This window comes from Typopeltis vanoorti, chromosome 26 (assembly GCF_054136105.1).
Source record: "Typopeltis vanoorti isolate ZY-2024b chromosome 26, IOZ_Tvanoo_1.0, whole genome shotgun sequence".
Taxonomy (NCBI): Eukaryota; Metazoa; Arthropoda; class Arachnida; order Uropygi; family Thelyphonidae; genus Typopeltis; species Typopeltis vanoorti.
In genome coordinates, this window is record NC_143574.1 from 16925604 (window position 1) to 16944256 (window position 18653).

At 38.0% G+C, this 18653-nt stretch overlaps 1 protein-coding gene and 1 non-coding gene across 2 annotated transcripts in view; both read left to right on the forward strand.

Annotated features, from left to right (window-relative positions):
* The window catches only part of LOC150092364 (uncharacterized), a 295890-nt gene that overhangs the window by 227905 nt on the left and 49332 nt on the right, over nucleotides 1-18653 (forward strand). Inside the window, exon 17 of the mRNA XM_090414851.1 lies at nucleotides 13503-13644. Within this exon, the coding sequence (XP_090270977.1) occupies nucleotides 13503-13644 (142 nt within the window). The remainder of the gene's footprint in view (nucleotides 1-13502; nucleotides 13645-18653) is intronic.
* On the forward strand, nucleotides 17587-17659 carry TRNAA-AGC (transfer RNA alanine (anticodon AGC)). Its single transcript has one exon. It is a non-coding gene; the product is annotated as a tRNA-Ala (tRNA).

Below are 18653 nucleotides of genomic sequence, written 5' to 3' on the forward strand. Positions count from 1 at the left end.
TCTTTAACTGAAACCTCCTCTGACACTATAATTAGATCTAACACTCTTTGACCATGAGTTCCTTTTGTCATATGCTACTTGAGCAAGTTGTCTCACAACAGCCCAAGAAATTCAGTTTCATTCTTCGCACACAATTTTATAGCTACCCAATTAATGTTCGGATAATTGAAATCCTCCATTACAATTATTCTTTTGGCATCCATCATATTTATTAGGTGATGTATTTCTTCATCACTAGCAATCGATCCACCAGAGCTGTTACAGCAACCCACTATGTATTCAATCTTGTTAAACTCCACTTCACACTAGATGGCTTCAAACTCACTGCCACATGAAAAACTGTTACTAGTATTTCACTCATAGGCCTCAACTCTAACTGGATTCAAGTCATTGATATCATTAGCAGCTCCCCCCCCTCCCCCCTCCTCTCCAATCCTGTCTATCCTTCCTAAAAATACTGTACCCTTGCACTCGATACCGGTTAGCATGGCTGCTTTTATATATAAACACTTAATTAAAAAGTTATCATCATCATCATCAGAACTCCAAAGAGTCAGACTCCTCAAGGAAAGCCATTAGTCATCCACACCAATTGTCACACCTACCCTCATAAACTCATTCGTGTCCACTCGATTAGCCTAGTGGCTATGCACTTCACAACCATATGCTTGGGGAAGGAGTGTCTTAGGTTCGATTCCCATTGACGACATGAGGAGCTTAAGGGTCTTGGGTGTTGACAGCAGGGTTCTTCATCCTGCAAGCAGGCAAACCGGCCCCGTGAACACACATGGATACAGTCAGGAATACTTAAGACAATCCTTCTAGCCATAAGTCTAAATTTTCAGCTATACTGGTCCCGAGCCCAGATAAAAATAGGAGGGAATTGAGGTGGTGCCCTACCTCCCCGTAAAAGTGGCTCACGGCTTTTGAATCACCATACGAAATGAATTGAATGAACTCATTCATACTAGATGCGCTCATGGTTCCATGAGTGAAAAATCTATCTCTCATTGCTTTCTTAACTGCACACAAACTTAACTTCCATGGATGTCCCTTGCCCTCTTCCCACTTTCATATAATCAACCAGTATCCTATAACACTCTCTCAGTTTATAGACTTCTATCATATCACCTGTCTTTCTCCTGTCTACCAATGTCTGCAGTCCACATACTCTGTCTGTCCTCATAATTTACATTCTCTAATAATTTATTACTGAAGATTGATTTTATGCAGTCTAATTATCCAAAAGAATGAAGTAATCTACTTTGGAGACCTCAGTGTTCTTAATTGTAAATTTGTTGTAATTTTTCAATTTTTGTAAACATATTGAGTGAATTTGAAGGAAAGTTGGAATGGTTTAAAGTTGAAGATTGCATTTGAAAGGGTTTGATTTTGCGCATTTAGCTAGGTTATTGTTTTCTGAGAAGACATAGAGTCAATAAGTTAATGTAGTAAAGGAGGATGAGAGTCTACTTGTGAAGTAGGATAGCACAACTAAATGGATTGTATGACAGGAGGAAGATGGATACGAGATTGAAGATGTGGTTGCAGCAGCACAAGGTGATGGGATGTATAAAGGTGAGGATGAGACAGGAATGGAAATCAGAGTCAGGATCCGGGAAACAGGAGTGGTCAGATCAAAGAGAGAGAGGTGTGGTATAGCAGCTAGAATAGAGAATGTTGGTGCTGGTAGAATGGCCTCAAAAGTACAGAGATTGTTATGTTTGTACACAAATGTAAGGAGTATTCAAAACAAGAGAGCTGAGTTTATTGCATTGATTGAGTCAGTATGCCCAAAGATAATTGGAATAAGTGAAACTTTGTTTTCTAAGGCATATGTGATGTCAGGAATAGAAATGGAAGGATATATAATTTTCCAGAAGGATAGAAACGAAAAGAGGAGGCAAAGTGGAGTGCTGTTAATGATTGCAGAGGAATTGTGTCCACAAAGTGCAGGAGGTGATAGTGAATGCAGAGATTTTGAATCTATGTGGTGTTAAGTTGAAATTAACAGAATAGTATATCTGATAAGATGCTGTTATAGGCCAGGGAATGTAGATATACTGATTGTGAAATGTTTAGACAAATTGGTTGGGCATGTAAAAAGAAGTTGATCCTGATGAGAGACTTTAATTACAGGAATATAGAATGGAAAGAGGTGATAGTGTATGGGAACAAGGAGAGTGAGTTTGTTGAGTTTCTGAGAAATAAATATCTTAAGCATCATGTGACTGAAGCAGCTAGAGGCGTTTGTGTTTTGGATTTGGTGATAACTTCACAAGATGTAGTTGTTAATGAGGTGTTAAAACTGTTGCCGGTTGGTGAGAGTGATCATGAGGTACTTGTTTGGGAAGTGGTCAAACAAGAAAAGGTTACAAAAATAGATATATGTGGATGTATAAAGCAGGTGATTATACGAAACTCTGTAGTCAATTGGCATCAGCATGTTGGGAGGTGAGCTGAGCAGAAAAGATGTTAACAGTATATGGAAATTCACAAGGCAGTAGCTGGCACAAGCAATGTATAACTGCATACCAAGGATCAAGTGAGTAAATAGAGTAGGGGTGAAATAGATGAACAGTGAAATCAAGCAAGCTGTGTTGGAAAAGAAAATGCTATGGAGGCGGTATAAGACAGTTGGTGGTGATCGGAGCCATGAAGAATATAAAGTGCAAGCTAGGAAGGTGATGAGTAAGGTAAAGAAAGAAAAGGTGCATTATGAGAGGAGATTGGCTGGTCAGGCCAAGATTAACTCAAGGGAATTTTTCTGCTGTGTGGCAAGCAAGAGAAGGAATAATTATGGCAGGTTGAAACTGGTGGATAGTCACAGCAGCAGAATAACAGTTGCAAAGGATATAGTGGGATTAGTGAACGAGGACTTTATCAGTGTATTACCATATTACTGGTGTAAATGATGTGGCGCAATATATAGAAAGGAGGCAAGTATTAGGAAAATTGGAAGTGAAATAATCTGAGGTGTATCACTTGTTGATTGGGTTAGATGTTAATACTTCTCTGGAAATGAATGACATATCAACATGTATTCTTAAGGAATTTGCACAACAGTTGGCTATGCCCTTGACTTATTATTATTACTATTATTACGGGCAACTCCAGGGAGTCATTAGACTCATCGAGGGAGGCCCCAAATCATATTCATCACAACTATTTGACATTCATACAGTATCTATCATACCTATCCTTAAACTCATTCACTGTCACAGCATCCACCACAGATTCAGGGAGCGCATTCCACTCATTCATTACTCTAAAAGTATAGAACCCAGCTCTAACACCTTTACTAACCACACTTTTACCCAGTTTCCATGGATGTCCCCTAGTCCTCCCACAACCAGCCCTGTTCTCAAAAATATCTTCTGAATTAATTTTATAGAAACCCTTCAGTAATTTGAATGTCTCAATCATATCTCCCCTCCTCCGCCTATCAACCAATTTTTGCAACCCACAAATCCTCAACCTGTTCTCATACGGTTCATTCCACAGACCTGCTATCATCTTGGTCACTCGCCTCTGGATCCTCTCCACCTCCTCCCCATCAAGAAGAAACCTAGGTGACCAAATCTGAGCACAGTAGTCTAGATGGGGTCTTATCAAGGCTCGATACAGAGGAACAATAACCTGCTTGTCTCTGCTTGTCAACGTATTCTTCAGCAACCAAGTGATTTGATGAGCTGTTTTGGTCACTTTTGCAATGTGTCCCCTAAATTTCAATTCCTTATCTACCAACACTCCTAAATCTCGTGCCTCATCAATTTCCTGGAGCACGGTTCCACCAATGCAGTAAACTGCCGCCAATCTTTTCACCCCAAAATGCATAACCTTACATTTTGCCACATTAAACTGACATCCATTCTCCTTAGCCCAGACCTCCAATCTATCCAAATCATCCTGCAAAATTTTGACGTCATCTGCATTCACTATTGCCCTACCCAACTTCGCATCATCCGCAAACAAATGAACTGTTCCTCTCAGATCATTTCCTATATCATTTATGAACAAATTAAACAGCAGTGGTCCAAGAACAGATCCTTGTGGCACACCACTAGTCACAGGCCGTCTTGTGGACTCTACTCCCGAGTAAACCACTCTCTGATATCTCTCCGTCAACCACCCTCCTATCCATCTCACCAACCCTATGTCCATTCCCATATGCTGCAATTTACTGATTAGAATTCCATGTGGAATCCTGTCAAAGGCCTTGGCAAGGTCCAGTAGAATCACCGTAAACCCATTACCCTTATCCAGTTCAGCCGTCACTGTGTTATAATACGTGAGCAAGTTACTGAGGCATGACCTACCCTTCACAAAACCATGCTGTCCCCGATACAGTATCCCATTTTCTTCTATCCAATCTTGTATTTTCCTCTTGACTATTTTCTCTAAGACCTTGACAATGATTCCTGATATGCTAATCAGTCGGTAATTTACAACAGCAGTCTTGGAACCACCTTTATGCAGTGGAACTATTTTCCCCTCTTTCCACCCGCTCGGGACTAACCCAGACCCGAGACTCAAATTAGACAAAATGGTCAAGGGTACTGACAATTCTTTAGCTGCTTCTCGTACAACACGAGCTGGTATACCATCCAATCCCACAGATGTATCGACATTGAGGTTATGCAATAGACTACTCACCTCCACTTCATTAACCACAATTCCCGTATAATCTACTGGTTTATTCGTTTCTGCAATGTCACCACCTGGATGATATACTTTTGCAAAGTGCTCACTCAGTAACTCAACTATCTCAACTGATTCAGTTACCTCCCTACCATCGGCATTCTTTAAAATCAATCTGCCATGTACATTTTTCCTTTTACTTGCTACATATCTAAAAAACTGTTTAGGATTCTCTTTAGCCTGCATGGCCAATGTTCTTTCGTAATCCTTTTTTGCTTTTCTTACCACACTCGTCACCCTTCTGGCCTGCGCTTTATACCGTTCATGTGCCTGCCGGTCACCCTTCTCCTTAAATTCCCTCCATAGTTGTTTCTTTTTTTGCAACTCAAGCTTAATGGTGTTATTCATCCATTTAACCCCTACTTGATTTATTATTCGGACTCTAGGTATACATTAAGCAATGGACGTATACTCTAGGTATACGTCCATTGCTTCATGCAAGCACTTCTTAACTACCTCCCATGCACTATCAACTACTAGTCCTTGCAGTTGTACATGCCATGGCACTGAACCAATCAAACTCCTAAGCTTGTCATACTTTCCAGCCCGATAATTCCACATGTACCCTGTCTTAATTGAAAATTCTACACCTTTAGCCACCTCCCAAGTTAAGACCCTATGATCACTCTCACCGATTGGTGGCAATGTGGTCATATTTGTTACAGCCAAATCCTCAGATGTAATTACTAGGTCAAGCACTCTCTGACCCCTAGTATTTTCCATTACATGCTGTCGCAGATGGTTATCCCTTAATAACCGCATAAAATCCAGTTCCTTCCTCCCGTGTGTCCTGTCCTCACTCCAATCAATGCGACCATAGTTGAAATCTCCCATAATAATCACCCTCCTTCCACCCATTTCTTCTATTTGCTTGTGCATACTGTCACCACCATCTTTTCCATCTCCTGGTCTATAGCAGCACCCAATTGTATATTTAGTTCTGCTAGCCACAATCTCACACCAAATGGCCTCAAATGTGCTCTTTTCTCTATCCTGCAATTCAACTTCTATTCTCCTTGGCTGGAGCTCATCAGCTATCATCAACAATACTCCTCCCCCCATTTTATTCTCTCTGTCATTCCTGAACACACTATACCCATCACATTCAATCCCACTAGTTATATCATCTACAGTCAGCCAAACTCTTCCTTCTTATTCCTAATACTCCTAGTATTAGTGTACATGAATTTAAGACCCCCATTAGCCCCAATCCTACCTTGATGCCTTATATTAACTATCCCACTCAGATATGTTGTCTTTATTTGCTCTGGCATATTATATTAATTCTTACATTCAACTGCCTCCATAAGGACTGTATCTCTACTCCCCCCCCCCCTAACAAATCTAGTTTCCCTGAATTTGCACATCCACTACATTCAGCAACACTTTCTCAAATCTTCTTACACCATAACCATTCAAATGCAAGCCATCCATCTTATATAGATCCTTTCGTCCATCAAACTCACTCCACACATCCACAAATTCCACACCACTCGTCATACATAACCCACGCATAAAGTCATTTGCAATTATAGCCCTCCTTTTAAACATTTCACTGTCATACCATGGCAAAAGACTAATCATTCTAACTCTCTCACTCTTTTCTTTTGCTACCTCAAACAATTCATTCAGGTCTTCTATCATTTCCATTTTATCTCCTTTCAAATCATTCGTACCTGCCTCAACAATCATTTCTTTCACCCTTTCCTTTTGCTCTCTAATAGACGCAGTTACGTCCTTTATAGTCGCACCAGGTTGGTACGATTTTGTCAAATCCTCTACTAAAACACCTCGTACTAACGAGTCTCCATACAGCACTCTATCCTTCATTTTGTTCATGTTCACATTCATACGTCTATTTTTCCTGTCATACCTTTTATTATTGGTTGGTTCATTCAGTCTACTTTTGTTCATACACTCTAGCTGCTGTTTTGCTCTTTCTATCGCACTATTCAACAACGCGATCTCACTCAATGCATCTATCTCATCTTTTTTGTTCTCTGAGAAACCATTTATACTATCATTCACACTTTCTACATTCACACTCTCACAATTTTCATGTACAACCTTGCCGTTTCTTGTCATATCCCTATTTCCTTCATTCTGAAGGTTGACAAAAATATCACACTCACGATCCGAAATACACTTCAATTCCGCATTCTCCCTACATTTTCTACACACATTCAATCCTTTATTATCATCTAACCACACTCCGACCGCACTCCGCAAAGCGTACATAAAGTTTCCGACTTGGTTATTTAATGAAAATCTTGCAGCGGGTAGGGTTCCTAAGGAATGTGAAGATGGCAGAATAGTACCACAAGCATGGTTCTAGGCAGAAGTTTCCAATTATAGACCAGTCTGTATAATAGCAGTTGTGACAAGGTGTTGGAGAGATTGGTTAGGAATAGAATACAGGCTGATGAACATGACATTCTTTATTATGGTTAGCATGGATTTGTAAAGAGTAGGTCCTGTTTTAGCAATTTACTTCTATTTTATGATAAGGTAACAAGTGTGTTCGGTATCCGGAGCGTTCATCGAAAGGCAATTTATTGAATGAACAATTCATCGAACGACAATTCGTCACAAATGCAATTCATCGAAAAAACAGTTCACCCAAAATTTAAAATTTTCGAAAATGTTATGAGAAAATTGATCCATTTAGAACAAAACCTGAACCGTGAATAAGGAGATTACAATGCTACTTTCATAGGGAAAAATTATAGAACAATATGGGTCTTATAGTCTTTCTTGTCCGATAACTGTTTCATGTCTGTTCATGGGACTGATTTGCCTGTTTCCGAAAGAAAAGCCCAGCCGTATCTATATTATGCCTGCTAACTTACCTTTAGCAGAACAGGACTGATAAAAATTATGCATAAATGGGATCCAACTACCCAGGTCTTTCTAACTAAATGGCTTCGTTTTTACCGACTGAACTATGCGGGCTTCATTATTATTATTGTTGCTAGTAGTAACATGCGACTTCAATACAGCAATTATTATGGGATGAATTTTACTCAGATTCGCCATTTGAAACTTTTACAAGAAAATGTTGATCCTTTCCAGTTTTCAGTTCAGCTATATTTGGGGCGACAATGAAATAATATGTCCAAATTATGTACTGTATTACAAAAACTCTGACTTAAATGACTTAGTAGAAGTTGTTGGTACAAGAAGCTGTCTGCATGGTTCAGTTTTTGTTCTAAATGGATTACTTTTAACATAACATTATCGAAAATTTAAAATTTTCAGTGAATTGTCTTGCGATGAATTCGCTTTTTGATGAATTTTCCTGTAACCGTGTGTTCGATAAGGGAGAATCATATATGGTGATATTCTTGGACTTTGCAAAAGTGTTTGATAGATTACCACATGATAAGTTGGTGCACAAGCTGCAGATGATGGGAATAGATAGTATATTAGATGAATCGAAGATTGGCATTCTGAATAGTACCAGTAAGTTGTGTATATGGAGTATTGTCAAAAAAAAAAAAAAAAGAGGATAACAAGCAGTGTGTCCACTGCTGTTTAACTTGTTTGTAAATGATATATAATGACACTGACTGGGGGTCTTCAATTGTTTGCTGCTGATGCAAAGCTGTAAAGAATTATAAGTAGCACTACTGATATTAATTCCCTTCAGGAAGATTTGAATAGATTTATGACTTGGACAAAGGAGTAGGGTTATAGTAAGTGCAATGTGTTACATTTTAGAGTGCCGAAATATAAGGCTATGTACTAATTGATGGTGCCATACTGCAATAAGTGAATGAGATTCGAGATTTGGGAGTGATGGTTGACAGTAGACTCAAGTTTAGAGGGCATATTGCAAGTGTTGCAAAGGCTGCATATCGTAGTGCTGCTATGATAAGAAGTACTCTAACATGTAGACATAAAGTAGTGGTTGTGGCATTGTATAAAGCACTGGTCACACCACACTTATACTATTGTGGAAGTGTGGGCTGACCTATTTTACCTGGTGTTCAGTGTGATGTGGAAACATTGGAGAAAGTCCAGAGATGAATGACTGTTGACAATATCAGTACTTTGGAATGCTGGCTATGGAAAAAGGTTGAAGAAATGTGAATTACAGAGTTTGGTGGATAGGAAAAGGAATATGTTAAAGATACCATGTAATTTTTTAAACTTACAATTTTTGGTTTTAATCCTTTGTCCCAAGTAAGCAAACAGACAAGTAAGTCAAGTTTTCACCTGAAACATAGTTCTACATCTTTCTCTCATCCTGCGATTTTTATTTAATAAGGTCAAAGCACCTTGTGGCAACTTGTTTAAGAAAAAAATTTATAAACTCTCTATTACTTCAACCTTGGCATTTTTGGGTCTGGCTCCCACTATTTCAATAAAGGTCGAAACAGGTCTGGGTAGTGGCCCTTGCCTTTAATGTATAGCATCATACATCTCCTCAAGGGAATGTGCTTTGCATTAGGGGAAATACTAAGGAAAGTGATCAGAGCTTACCCCACCTTTACCACGAGTTGCCTCAGACCTGAACTATGTTTCAGGTGCAAACTTGACTTACTTGTCTGTTTGGAAAATGGATTAAAACAAACTTACTTGGGAAAAAGGATTAAAACCAAGTTTAAAAAATTACTTGGTATCTTTAACATATAATATACCAAGGTAAAAAACTTTCTACATCTTTCTCTCATCCTGAGATTATTATTTAATAAGGTCAAAGCATCTTGTGACAACTTGTTTAGGTAAAATTTATAAGTTCTGCATTACTTCAACCTTGACATTTTTGGGTCTGGCTCCCACTGACGAGACCTCAATAAAGGTCGAAACCAGTCTGGGTAGTGGCCCGTGCCTTTAATGCATAGCATCATACATCTCGACAAGGGAGATGTGCTTTGCATTAGGGGAAATACTAAGGAAAGTGATCAGAGCTTACAAAACCTTTACCATCAGTTGCCTCAGACCTGAACTATGTTTCAGGCGCAAACTTGACTTACTTGTCTGTTTGCTTACTTCGGAAAAAAAGATTAAAACCAAGTTTAAAAAATTACTTGGTATCTTTAACATATAGAATACCCAAGGTAAAAAACTTTCTATGAGGAAAAGGAATGATACAATAGAGATATTTAAATTACTTAGAAGATTTTATCGGATTAACCCAAATGAGATTATAAAAAGAGGAGGTGAGAGAGGAAAAACCATTGGCCATCCCTGGAAGTTATGTAAGAGTGTGGTGAAGAGGGGTGTGAGGAGTAGATTTTTTACATGAAGAATTGTCATTGAATGGAATGCATTACCAGAATGTGTTGTTAATGCAAGGAATGTTAAGAATTTTAAGATTCGGTATGATAAATATAATGTCAGTTGAATGAACCTCCCACAATGACTCTGCCGACTTCACGGAGGGTGCAATAATAATTATAATTATGTACCATTATTCAGACTGACTTTCTTCCTGCAACTGTACAGATCAAGCTGAAAGAGAAGCTTTTTTTTTTTTTTTTACATATAAAAATGTAAAAGCCGATGTCCTGCTGTCATGAAGTTTTAGTTCTATATAAACATTTAATTTAAAATATATTTAAAAAAAAAAAAAAAAACTTGAATTTTTTAGGGAAGTTTGTATATGGGAAAAGCATCCTTGCATTTAAGGTCAGGACTATTTGATTATGGCAGTTATTGATAGAGTCCGTGCGGTTAGCCTAGTGGCTATGTGCATCGCAACCATATGCCTGGGGAAGGAGTGTCCTAGGTTCGATTCCCGTCGGTGACGTGAGGTGCTGAAGGATCTTCCTCAGCCATAGCCAAGTTAGCCAGTCTTGGGCGTGGACAGCAGGGTTTTTTCCTCAGTTTATTCTGGGGTTTTTCATCCCGCACAGCAGGCAAACTGGCCTTGAGAACTTAACACTACAAGCCATAGGATATACCGGGGCATAGGGCTGACCACCTTATCCTGTAAACGGATTGAGGTCCGATGAACAATGGACCCTCGACACCGCAAGGTAAAAGAGGGTATAAAGAAGATGATGATGAGTTATTGATAAAAGAAGTGTAAAAGGGCTGAGCTCAAAATTTTTTCTTCTGGATCTCGAAAACTTAATAGGAAAAAAAAATGTTCACTAAGTTGGTGACACTAAGTTTCCTATACAAATGTATAGGCAAATTGGCTTAGTGAACAAAAATAATGAATGGTATGCTAGCAGAGCTGGGGGGGGGGGGCAGTTTGGTGTGAATGGTGGAGGAGGGACTGATGGTGAGTGAACAATGAAGCATATGAGAAATTAAGTGAACTTGATGTTAATAAGACAGTAGGACTTTTGACAATATATCACTGCATGTCTTGAAGAAATGCTTCAGAGAATTGATGGCACCCTTGGCACACCTGTTTAACATGGATCTTGCAACAGAGCAAGTACTAGAGGGATGGAAAGCGGGAAGATTGTTCTTCACAAGGATAGGGTGGCACAAGACTGAGACTGCAAATTATAGGCCATTCTGTTTATCTGGGGTTGCTGTTAAGGCATCAGAAAAGTTGGTGAAGACTAGGATTCAGAATTGGATTTATTTATTTATTCATATGGAGTTTCCTCCCTTTTCTCCCCTGTCCCTATTGGGGCGAGTTGAGCCCTCCCCTCATGGGGGGTTAAATATTTATGGCTGTAGATCCGTGTGTTCAGGGGGCTGGTTAGCCTGCTTGTGGGATGAAAAACCCCAGATAAACTGGGGGGGAAAACCCTGCTGTCCACGCCCAAGACCGGCTGACTTGGCTATGGCTGAGGAAGATCCTTAAGCTCTTCCCATCAGCGACGGGAATCGAACTCAGGACACTCCTTCCCCAGGCATATGGTTGCAAAGCCACTAGGCTAACCACACAGACAGAATTGGATTGAATTGGAAAAAGAATTGGATTGAATATTACTATTATCAATCCAATTCTTGGATTGATAATAGTAATATTCTCTCTGATGCAGTATGGGTTTAAGAGAAGGTTATGTTTTAGCACTCTTGTTGTCTTACCATTCCAAGGTGATGAATTTACTGTATAAGGATATGGATACATATGCAGTGATATATATGCAAAGGCTTTTGATAGATTGCCACAACAGGCTGGAGAGTAAATTGAAACAGATGGGATAGGTGATTGCCTGTCAGATAGGTATCAGCGGGTTGTGGGAAGGGGGGCTATCCCAGAAGAGGAAGGTCACTAGCAGCATTGTGAAGGTGTCTGTTTTGGGACCATTATTGTTCAACTATGATATCAGAACAGGCTTGGCTGAAGATATGCATCTATTTTCTGATGATGCAAAGTAAGGAAGAATTGCAAAGAGCAGAGCAGGTGGTTTGTGGCTTAGCAGGAGAATCTCAATAGACTGTAGTGGAGCTGTTGGTTTAATATTGCAAAGTGTAAGGCCTTGAAATTTGGTAGGCAGGGTTGAGATGATCAGATCACAATATAAACTAATGAAGATTTGGTTGCTTGGTTTTAAAGAGGATGAAGGTGTCTTAGAGATGACCCAGAGAAGCTTCATTAAGTCAGTGTTTGGTCTGTGAAATATGGGATAAGAGGATAGATCAAAATAGAAGGAGAGGAGATATGATTGAGATATATAAGTTGGTGAGGGGTTGTTACCAGATTAATGTGAAGGAGTTTTTTCATCAAGTAGAGGGAGGCACGAGTCGGACAAGGGGTTCATCCCTGGAAGTTGCATAAAAGACAGTGTGAGTAAGAGGAAATTCTTTGCTTAGAGAGTAGTTGGTGAGTAGAATGCATTGCCTGAAAGGATGGTGAATGTAGAAACTATGAGTGGGTTTAAAGCATGGTTCAGTGATCTTTTTGACATGAGAGCTTGGATCTCCCATGATGAGCCTTTCGACTCTAAGGAGGTGTGATGTTAATAATATGGAAATATAAATTTTATAGTGGGGACACGGAATGATCCTGAATGTTACATTCCAAATGATTACAGTAGAGCTCTCATAATAGTCATCTAAAAAGGGAAATTAAACAATTTGAAAATAACAGAGGAATTTCTTTAAAAAAATCATGTAGTTATGTGTGCATTATGTTGAAGAAAAAATTTGAGGAAGAAGGTGGATTCCTTCCAAGTAGTGGTTGTCAGGATTAGAATTTTACTTTAAGGCAACTAAATTATATTGAAAAAAAAAATAATGAAGTGCTACATAAACTTTTTTTTTAAGAAAAATTGTATAAAGTTACAGAGATCTGATACATATGATAGTCATTTTTTTTTTAAATTTAAATTAGATCTATCTCAAACTCCTTAAGTTTTGGAAGTAATCTTGCTAAAAACCCCCTCATTATTGTTGCTAATTTGTGTGTATGTTCCAATACAACTGGACTTTTTGCTTTGGACTGTAATGGTATGAAGATAAAGCTGCTGTCTTCATGCTTGTAACATTTAACTACAGTATATCCTTCTACGACAAATTTCATATTTGTCATATAGTCTGATTTTTTAATTGTTATTCTGTTTTTCTTTTAATATTAAAGTTGCATTGAAAATGGTTTTGAAAAATGATCAGAAATTATGGTTATAAATAAACATTTAGATCAATTTTTCTGGTTTTAATTATTTTAATTATTGCAATAATTTCCATACTTGTTAATTTTTGATTAAAATAATCCTTGACAATTGACTTCATAAATTTCTGTTTTTAGTAGTCTGTAAATTGATTTTGCATGAAATCAGGTAATGTTAGAATATAATAATAATAATGATGATGATTTATTAGTATTGATAAGTGGATATTTAATTTATTAATTTATATAACAAACATGTATTCATTTGTCTTTGTAGGATTTTTCTGCTGATGCTAGACAGAATGAAAGTGGTAAATTTCAGAAAGTACCTTTTGGCCAGACAGTGTTTGTTGGAAACTCAATTGAGGAGCGTGTATCAGTAACTGCTTGTATGAGTGATATTTGCATTCTTATAGAAGGTATGATATAAAAGCAGATTCCAATGTTTAATTATACATAAATACAGAATTATTCACAATGAAGGAGCAGATTGTACTTGTTTGCAAAATTTTTATTTCCACTGATACAAACATGTGTAATACATCACCTGATGAGAAAACTACGAGAGTTTACTTTTCACCACTTACGGTGCACTCTAGTAGCAAGCTCTTGCTACTAGAGTGCACTGTAAGCCCTTGAAACAAAAAGATCCTTCAGTTGCTTGCTCAAAGAGTTAACAAAAATGGCATCTCTGCAGGAGAAAGCATTTTATACTATTGAATTTGCAAAGTGTAATTCCATAATTACAGTTCAACATGAATTCTACACTCAATTTAAGAAAGAATCTCCTTGTCATAAGTAGATTTACTCATGGTACAAAATATTTCGAGAAGAAGGATGCATTTGTAAAGGAAAAAGTCCGGGTTGTTCACATGTTTCCAAAGCGAATGTTGAAAGAATTCAACAAGCATTCGTATGCAGCCCAAGAAAATCAACAAGCCACACAAACAAGGAATTAGGAATTCCTCAAACAGTGGTATGGCATGTTTCTCAGGAAGTGATTGCATATGAAAGGCCACAAGTTGCAGTTAATATAAGCACTACATCCTGGAGACAAACAGAAAAATGACGTTTTGCATAAAAATGTTGGTTGACATGGAGCTGTGCCATCACAGCACGACTAATTTTTTCTGATGAATCAACATCTCACTTAAGTGGTGAAGTAAATTGTCATAATGTGAGAATATGGGGAAGCAGAACATCCACATGTAAACATTGAACATGAAAGAAACTCACCAAAAAGTGAACATGTTTCTTGCATTTCTTGCAGGAATATTTATGAAACCATTTGAATATGTCGAGGCAACATTAATTGGGATGTCATGCCTTGATATGTTACAAATCTGATTGTTCTCTCAACTCGAAGATGACTGCTGACTTCATTTCATGCAAGATGAAGTTGTGCCTCACTTTCACTTGAGATAATTATAGCCGTAATGGCTATAATTATCTCAATGCAACTCTTCCTAACTGCCGGATGCGTCAAAGTGGGACAAATGATCTTGTGTTATGCAAGTGACCACCAAGGTCCCTAGATGTGACCCCCCCCCCCTTACAATTATTATCTTAGGGGATTCATTAAAGATACCATTTATGTGCCACCCTACCCACCACATTGCAAGAACTTCAGCATCGAAGTGTAGCAGCAGTGAATTCAACAACTGTTGATCAGTTACAAAGAATCTGGCAAGAAATGGACTATCGTTTTGCTGTGTGTCATATTACAGGAGGTACATAGGCTGGCTGAATATCTAACAGTTTTCCCTGTCTGGTGACATATAACTCATGTTTATATTGCTGAAAATAAAGAATTCATAAACAAGTACAATCTGCTCCTTCATTTTGAATAATCCTGTACTATAATTGTTAATTGTTATCAAAATCTCTGTGAAGTCAGAAGATCTGTGTGTCACTTTATTGCATTAGTGCTACAGTCTATCATATTTCACCTTAAATTCATTTGCCATCTGTACATTAACCACCCTTTCTGACAATGCAAACAAAAGAAAAAAACCTACTTCTCATCTTATACAACTTCTAAGGATCCCTTTTTCCACCTATTGGAAAAGCTTCCTGGTGTACATTCTATTAGGAACCTCTTAATAACTCTTTAATATCACTATTTCTTCTCTTTTTATATAACAAGCTCTGCGGCATATCCATCTGAAGCTGCAGATGGATATGCTGCAGCTTCAGATATTACCTTTGTTACCCACTTTTTACTCTTTCTCAAGTGTCATCAACCTCTCAAAATTCAGTAGACCAACTCAGTGTGCAGATCCAGAATCAGCTGATCAGGTTTTGGAAGGTGGCACATAAATGGAACCATCACATCCTTAGTGCTTTAGAGACTTCTGGGGGTAGAGAACATTAGAATTAATGTTTGGTATGTTTACTACATGTAGACTGCTTGGAATGTTTGCCACATGAAGAACAAAATTACAGTTTATTATTTAAGATCTCCACTATTTTCATGTGCATTATAGTACACTCTGTTTAGTGAGAGGGAAATAAAATTACTCAATATTACACCGAGTTTACAATAAGCATGCTAATAGTATCCATAGTTGGGAACATTTAAAATAGATTAACAATGTTGTTCGTGAAAGATTCCTTATGATGTATGTAATGTCAAGATCCTAAGAAACAAGACCAGATCTGATGTAGAATAATTCCATGTTTCTTGTAGAAATGATTGGGTTTTTGTAAATGTTTTCCTATGATTCTACAAACGTCCTTATAAAGAAATTATAATCAGTATAGACCATTTTTGTACACTACCACAGGACTTAATGATTTGCCTCTATTTTATGTGAAGCTAGACCTGATTTGTTTCCTTTTCTTCTCTATATCTTTGATATGTTCCGACATGTATCTGTCCCATAAAACGCATCCCACATGAACATATGATTTTATATCCTGGTTTTTGCAGTGGTGAATGAGGAGATTGTCATCTTTATTTTTTGTTTTCATAATATCTTTGAGAACTTCTCTGTGACAGGTTGGATGTAAGAGTACTGCTCCTCTATATTCCTGTTGTCATGACCATCATTTTTAAGAGGCTGTTTTAGGATGTTCTTTACCATTTTTTTTTTATCATAGCCATTTTGTGAATTGATGAGATTGAAGCATGTTAGAGTTGTTAGTTTCTTTTTCTGCACTGCTAGAGATGATATATGCAGATAGATGATATATTTTATTTGAATAACTTATTTCTGCTGTCTCATAGGATTTTTATCTGTTTTTTATCATGGATTATTGGGATGGTGCATGAAGGTATCTTCCTGTGTGAATGGGCTTTCTGTAGATGAAAAGTTGAGTTTATGAGAAAACCTTTAGGAGAGTGTCTAAAAAAAAAGGGGGGGGCAGGATCTCTTATTTTCTGATTTAATAGTGAACTTTATATATCAGGGATGGCCAACTATGCATCCTTTTGGAGCCAGAATAATTCCAATAAGACTTAGAAGAGCCCCAACCTTTGACCGATGCAATGGTGTGGGAGTGAGTGTACACATGGCAAGGTGTAACGAGCTCATAAGAACTGCTTTGACTAATTACACACGGAATTTTAAGGAGCTTACTAAGAAAATGGATACAAGGAAAGTCTCTGCTAGTAAATAAGTGACTAAAATTATTGTGTTTTGATTTTAAAATTATTCTAATCGTTCAAAGTAAACTTCATTTAATGTGTTTCAAATTAAACTTTTTTATTGCAGTAATTTTTATTAACCCTGTTTTCTCTCTCTCTTCTCTGTTTTTTTTTTTTTAATTTTGTTCCTCTTTTTGTTTTTTCCCTGGTAGATCGTGAAGAGGCATGTGGACACAAACCGCATGCAGCTTGCGAGCCACATTGTGGCCACCCTTGTTATATATATACATGCATGAATGTTCTTAAGATGATTAGTAAAGTCCTGTAGCTGTTCTGCTAGGATGGACATACAATAAAGATGTCATCCACATAATATAACCCAAGTTTTTGTCATAAACTCTAGTCCTCTATGGTCTGTTTTTTCTCAAATACGACTAAATGTTTGCATTTCAATAGTGATGAGTCCATTGCCAAACCCTCTTCTTGATGGTCAGCATGGGTTTGTTCATTGGATTTGTCCTGGAAGTGGAAGAACATGTTGATGTAGTGTTCAAATAATGTCACCATATTCAGTGGAAATAGCTTTTATAATAGACCTATGGTTCTTCTCTAAGTACATTAATGAGTAGGCTAATGATATCTAAGCTCGCTAGTACATCAGAAGATTCTCATATTCATCCTTCATTTTTTTTCAGTGAAATATATGGTGTTTTTTACATAGGAAACCTTCTTGCCTGAATGCCACTAGCATATAGACAAAGTGGTCTCCTATGGGGGCGTAGCTCAGATGGTAGAGCGCTCGCTTAGCATGCGAGAGGTACCGGGATCGATGCCCGGCGCCTCCAAATCTTGTGAAATTTTAAGACCGTTGGAATCGAACACGTAACGGTGGAAGACAAAACGAAGCTAAGTTACTGTATTTAGTTATATTTCATTTTATTTAATTATGTTTAGTACTTAAATGTTCTGATGTTTGTCCTTTTTTTCCTCTTATTTATTAATTGAATAATTATTAAAGATTACGCTACTCGGCAGTAAGGAATGATGGTGGATTCAGCAGCAGTCGCAAGTGGCATAACGCCAAGTCCTCCGCCATTTAAGAACTCAATTATTAGCAATATCATAAGGGACTTTGTGGCATGTAGTACTTGCGGCATGTATGCGTCTCGGGATTACATATGTGGCTTGTTAAAGAGAGTGGAGAGCGTATGTGCGCAAAATGCAGGCAGTTGGAGGAAATAAGTACATTAGATATATCGATATCCGACTTTGTTGCTCCAGGAATGGGGATTGAATGTAGGAAGACAAGTAGTGTGATAGGAGAGAATGAGAAAATAATAGTTGATAGTGTGGAAGGTGTGAGTGACTGTGAAAGTTTAGGAGATGGTTTTGTTTGGGAGAGTGAATTTAGATTAAGAGTGACTGACCTGCAGAGGGAGATAGATGAGTCGAAAGAGGAGGTGGAATGTCTTGTGAATGAGAGCAGAAGTATGAAAGATGAGATTAGGAGAGAGAGAGAGAATTTAGGGAGTATGAGTGAGAGGTATGGGGGTGCTAGAAGAGGAGAGAATGGAAACAGTAGAAGAAAGGGAATGAGAGAGAGGTATGGGAATGCTAGCAGACGAGAGGATGGAAACAGTAGGAGAGACAGAATGAGAGAGAGATATGGAAGTGCTAGAAGAGGAGAGAATGGAAACGGTAGGAGAGATGGAATGAGAGAGAGGTATGGGAATGCTAAAAGACGAGAGGATGGAAACAGTAGTAGGAGAGACAGAATAAGAGAGGGATATGGAAGTGCTAGAAGTGGAGAAAATGGAAACAGTAGGAGAGAGGGAATGA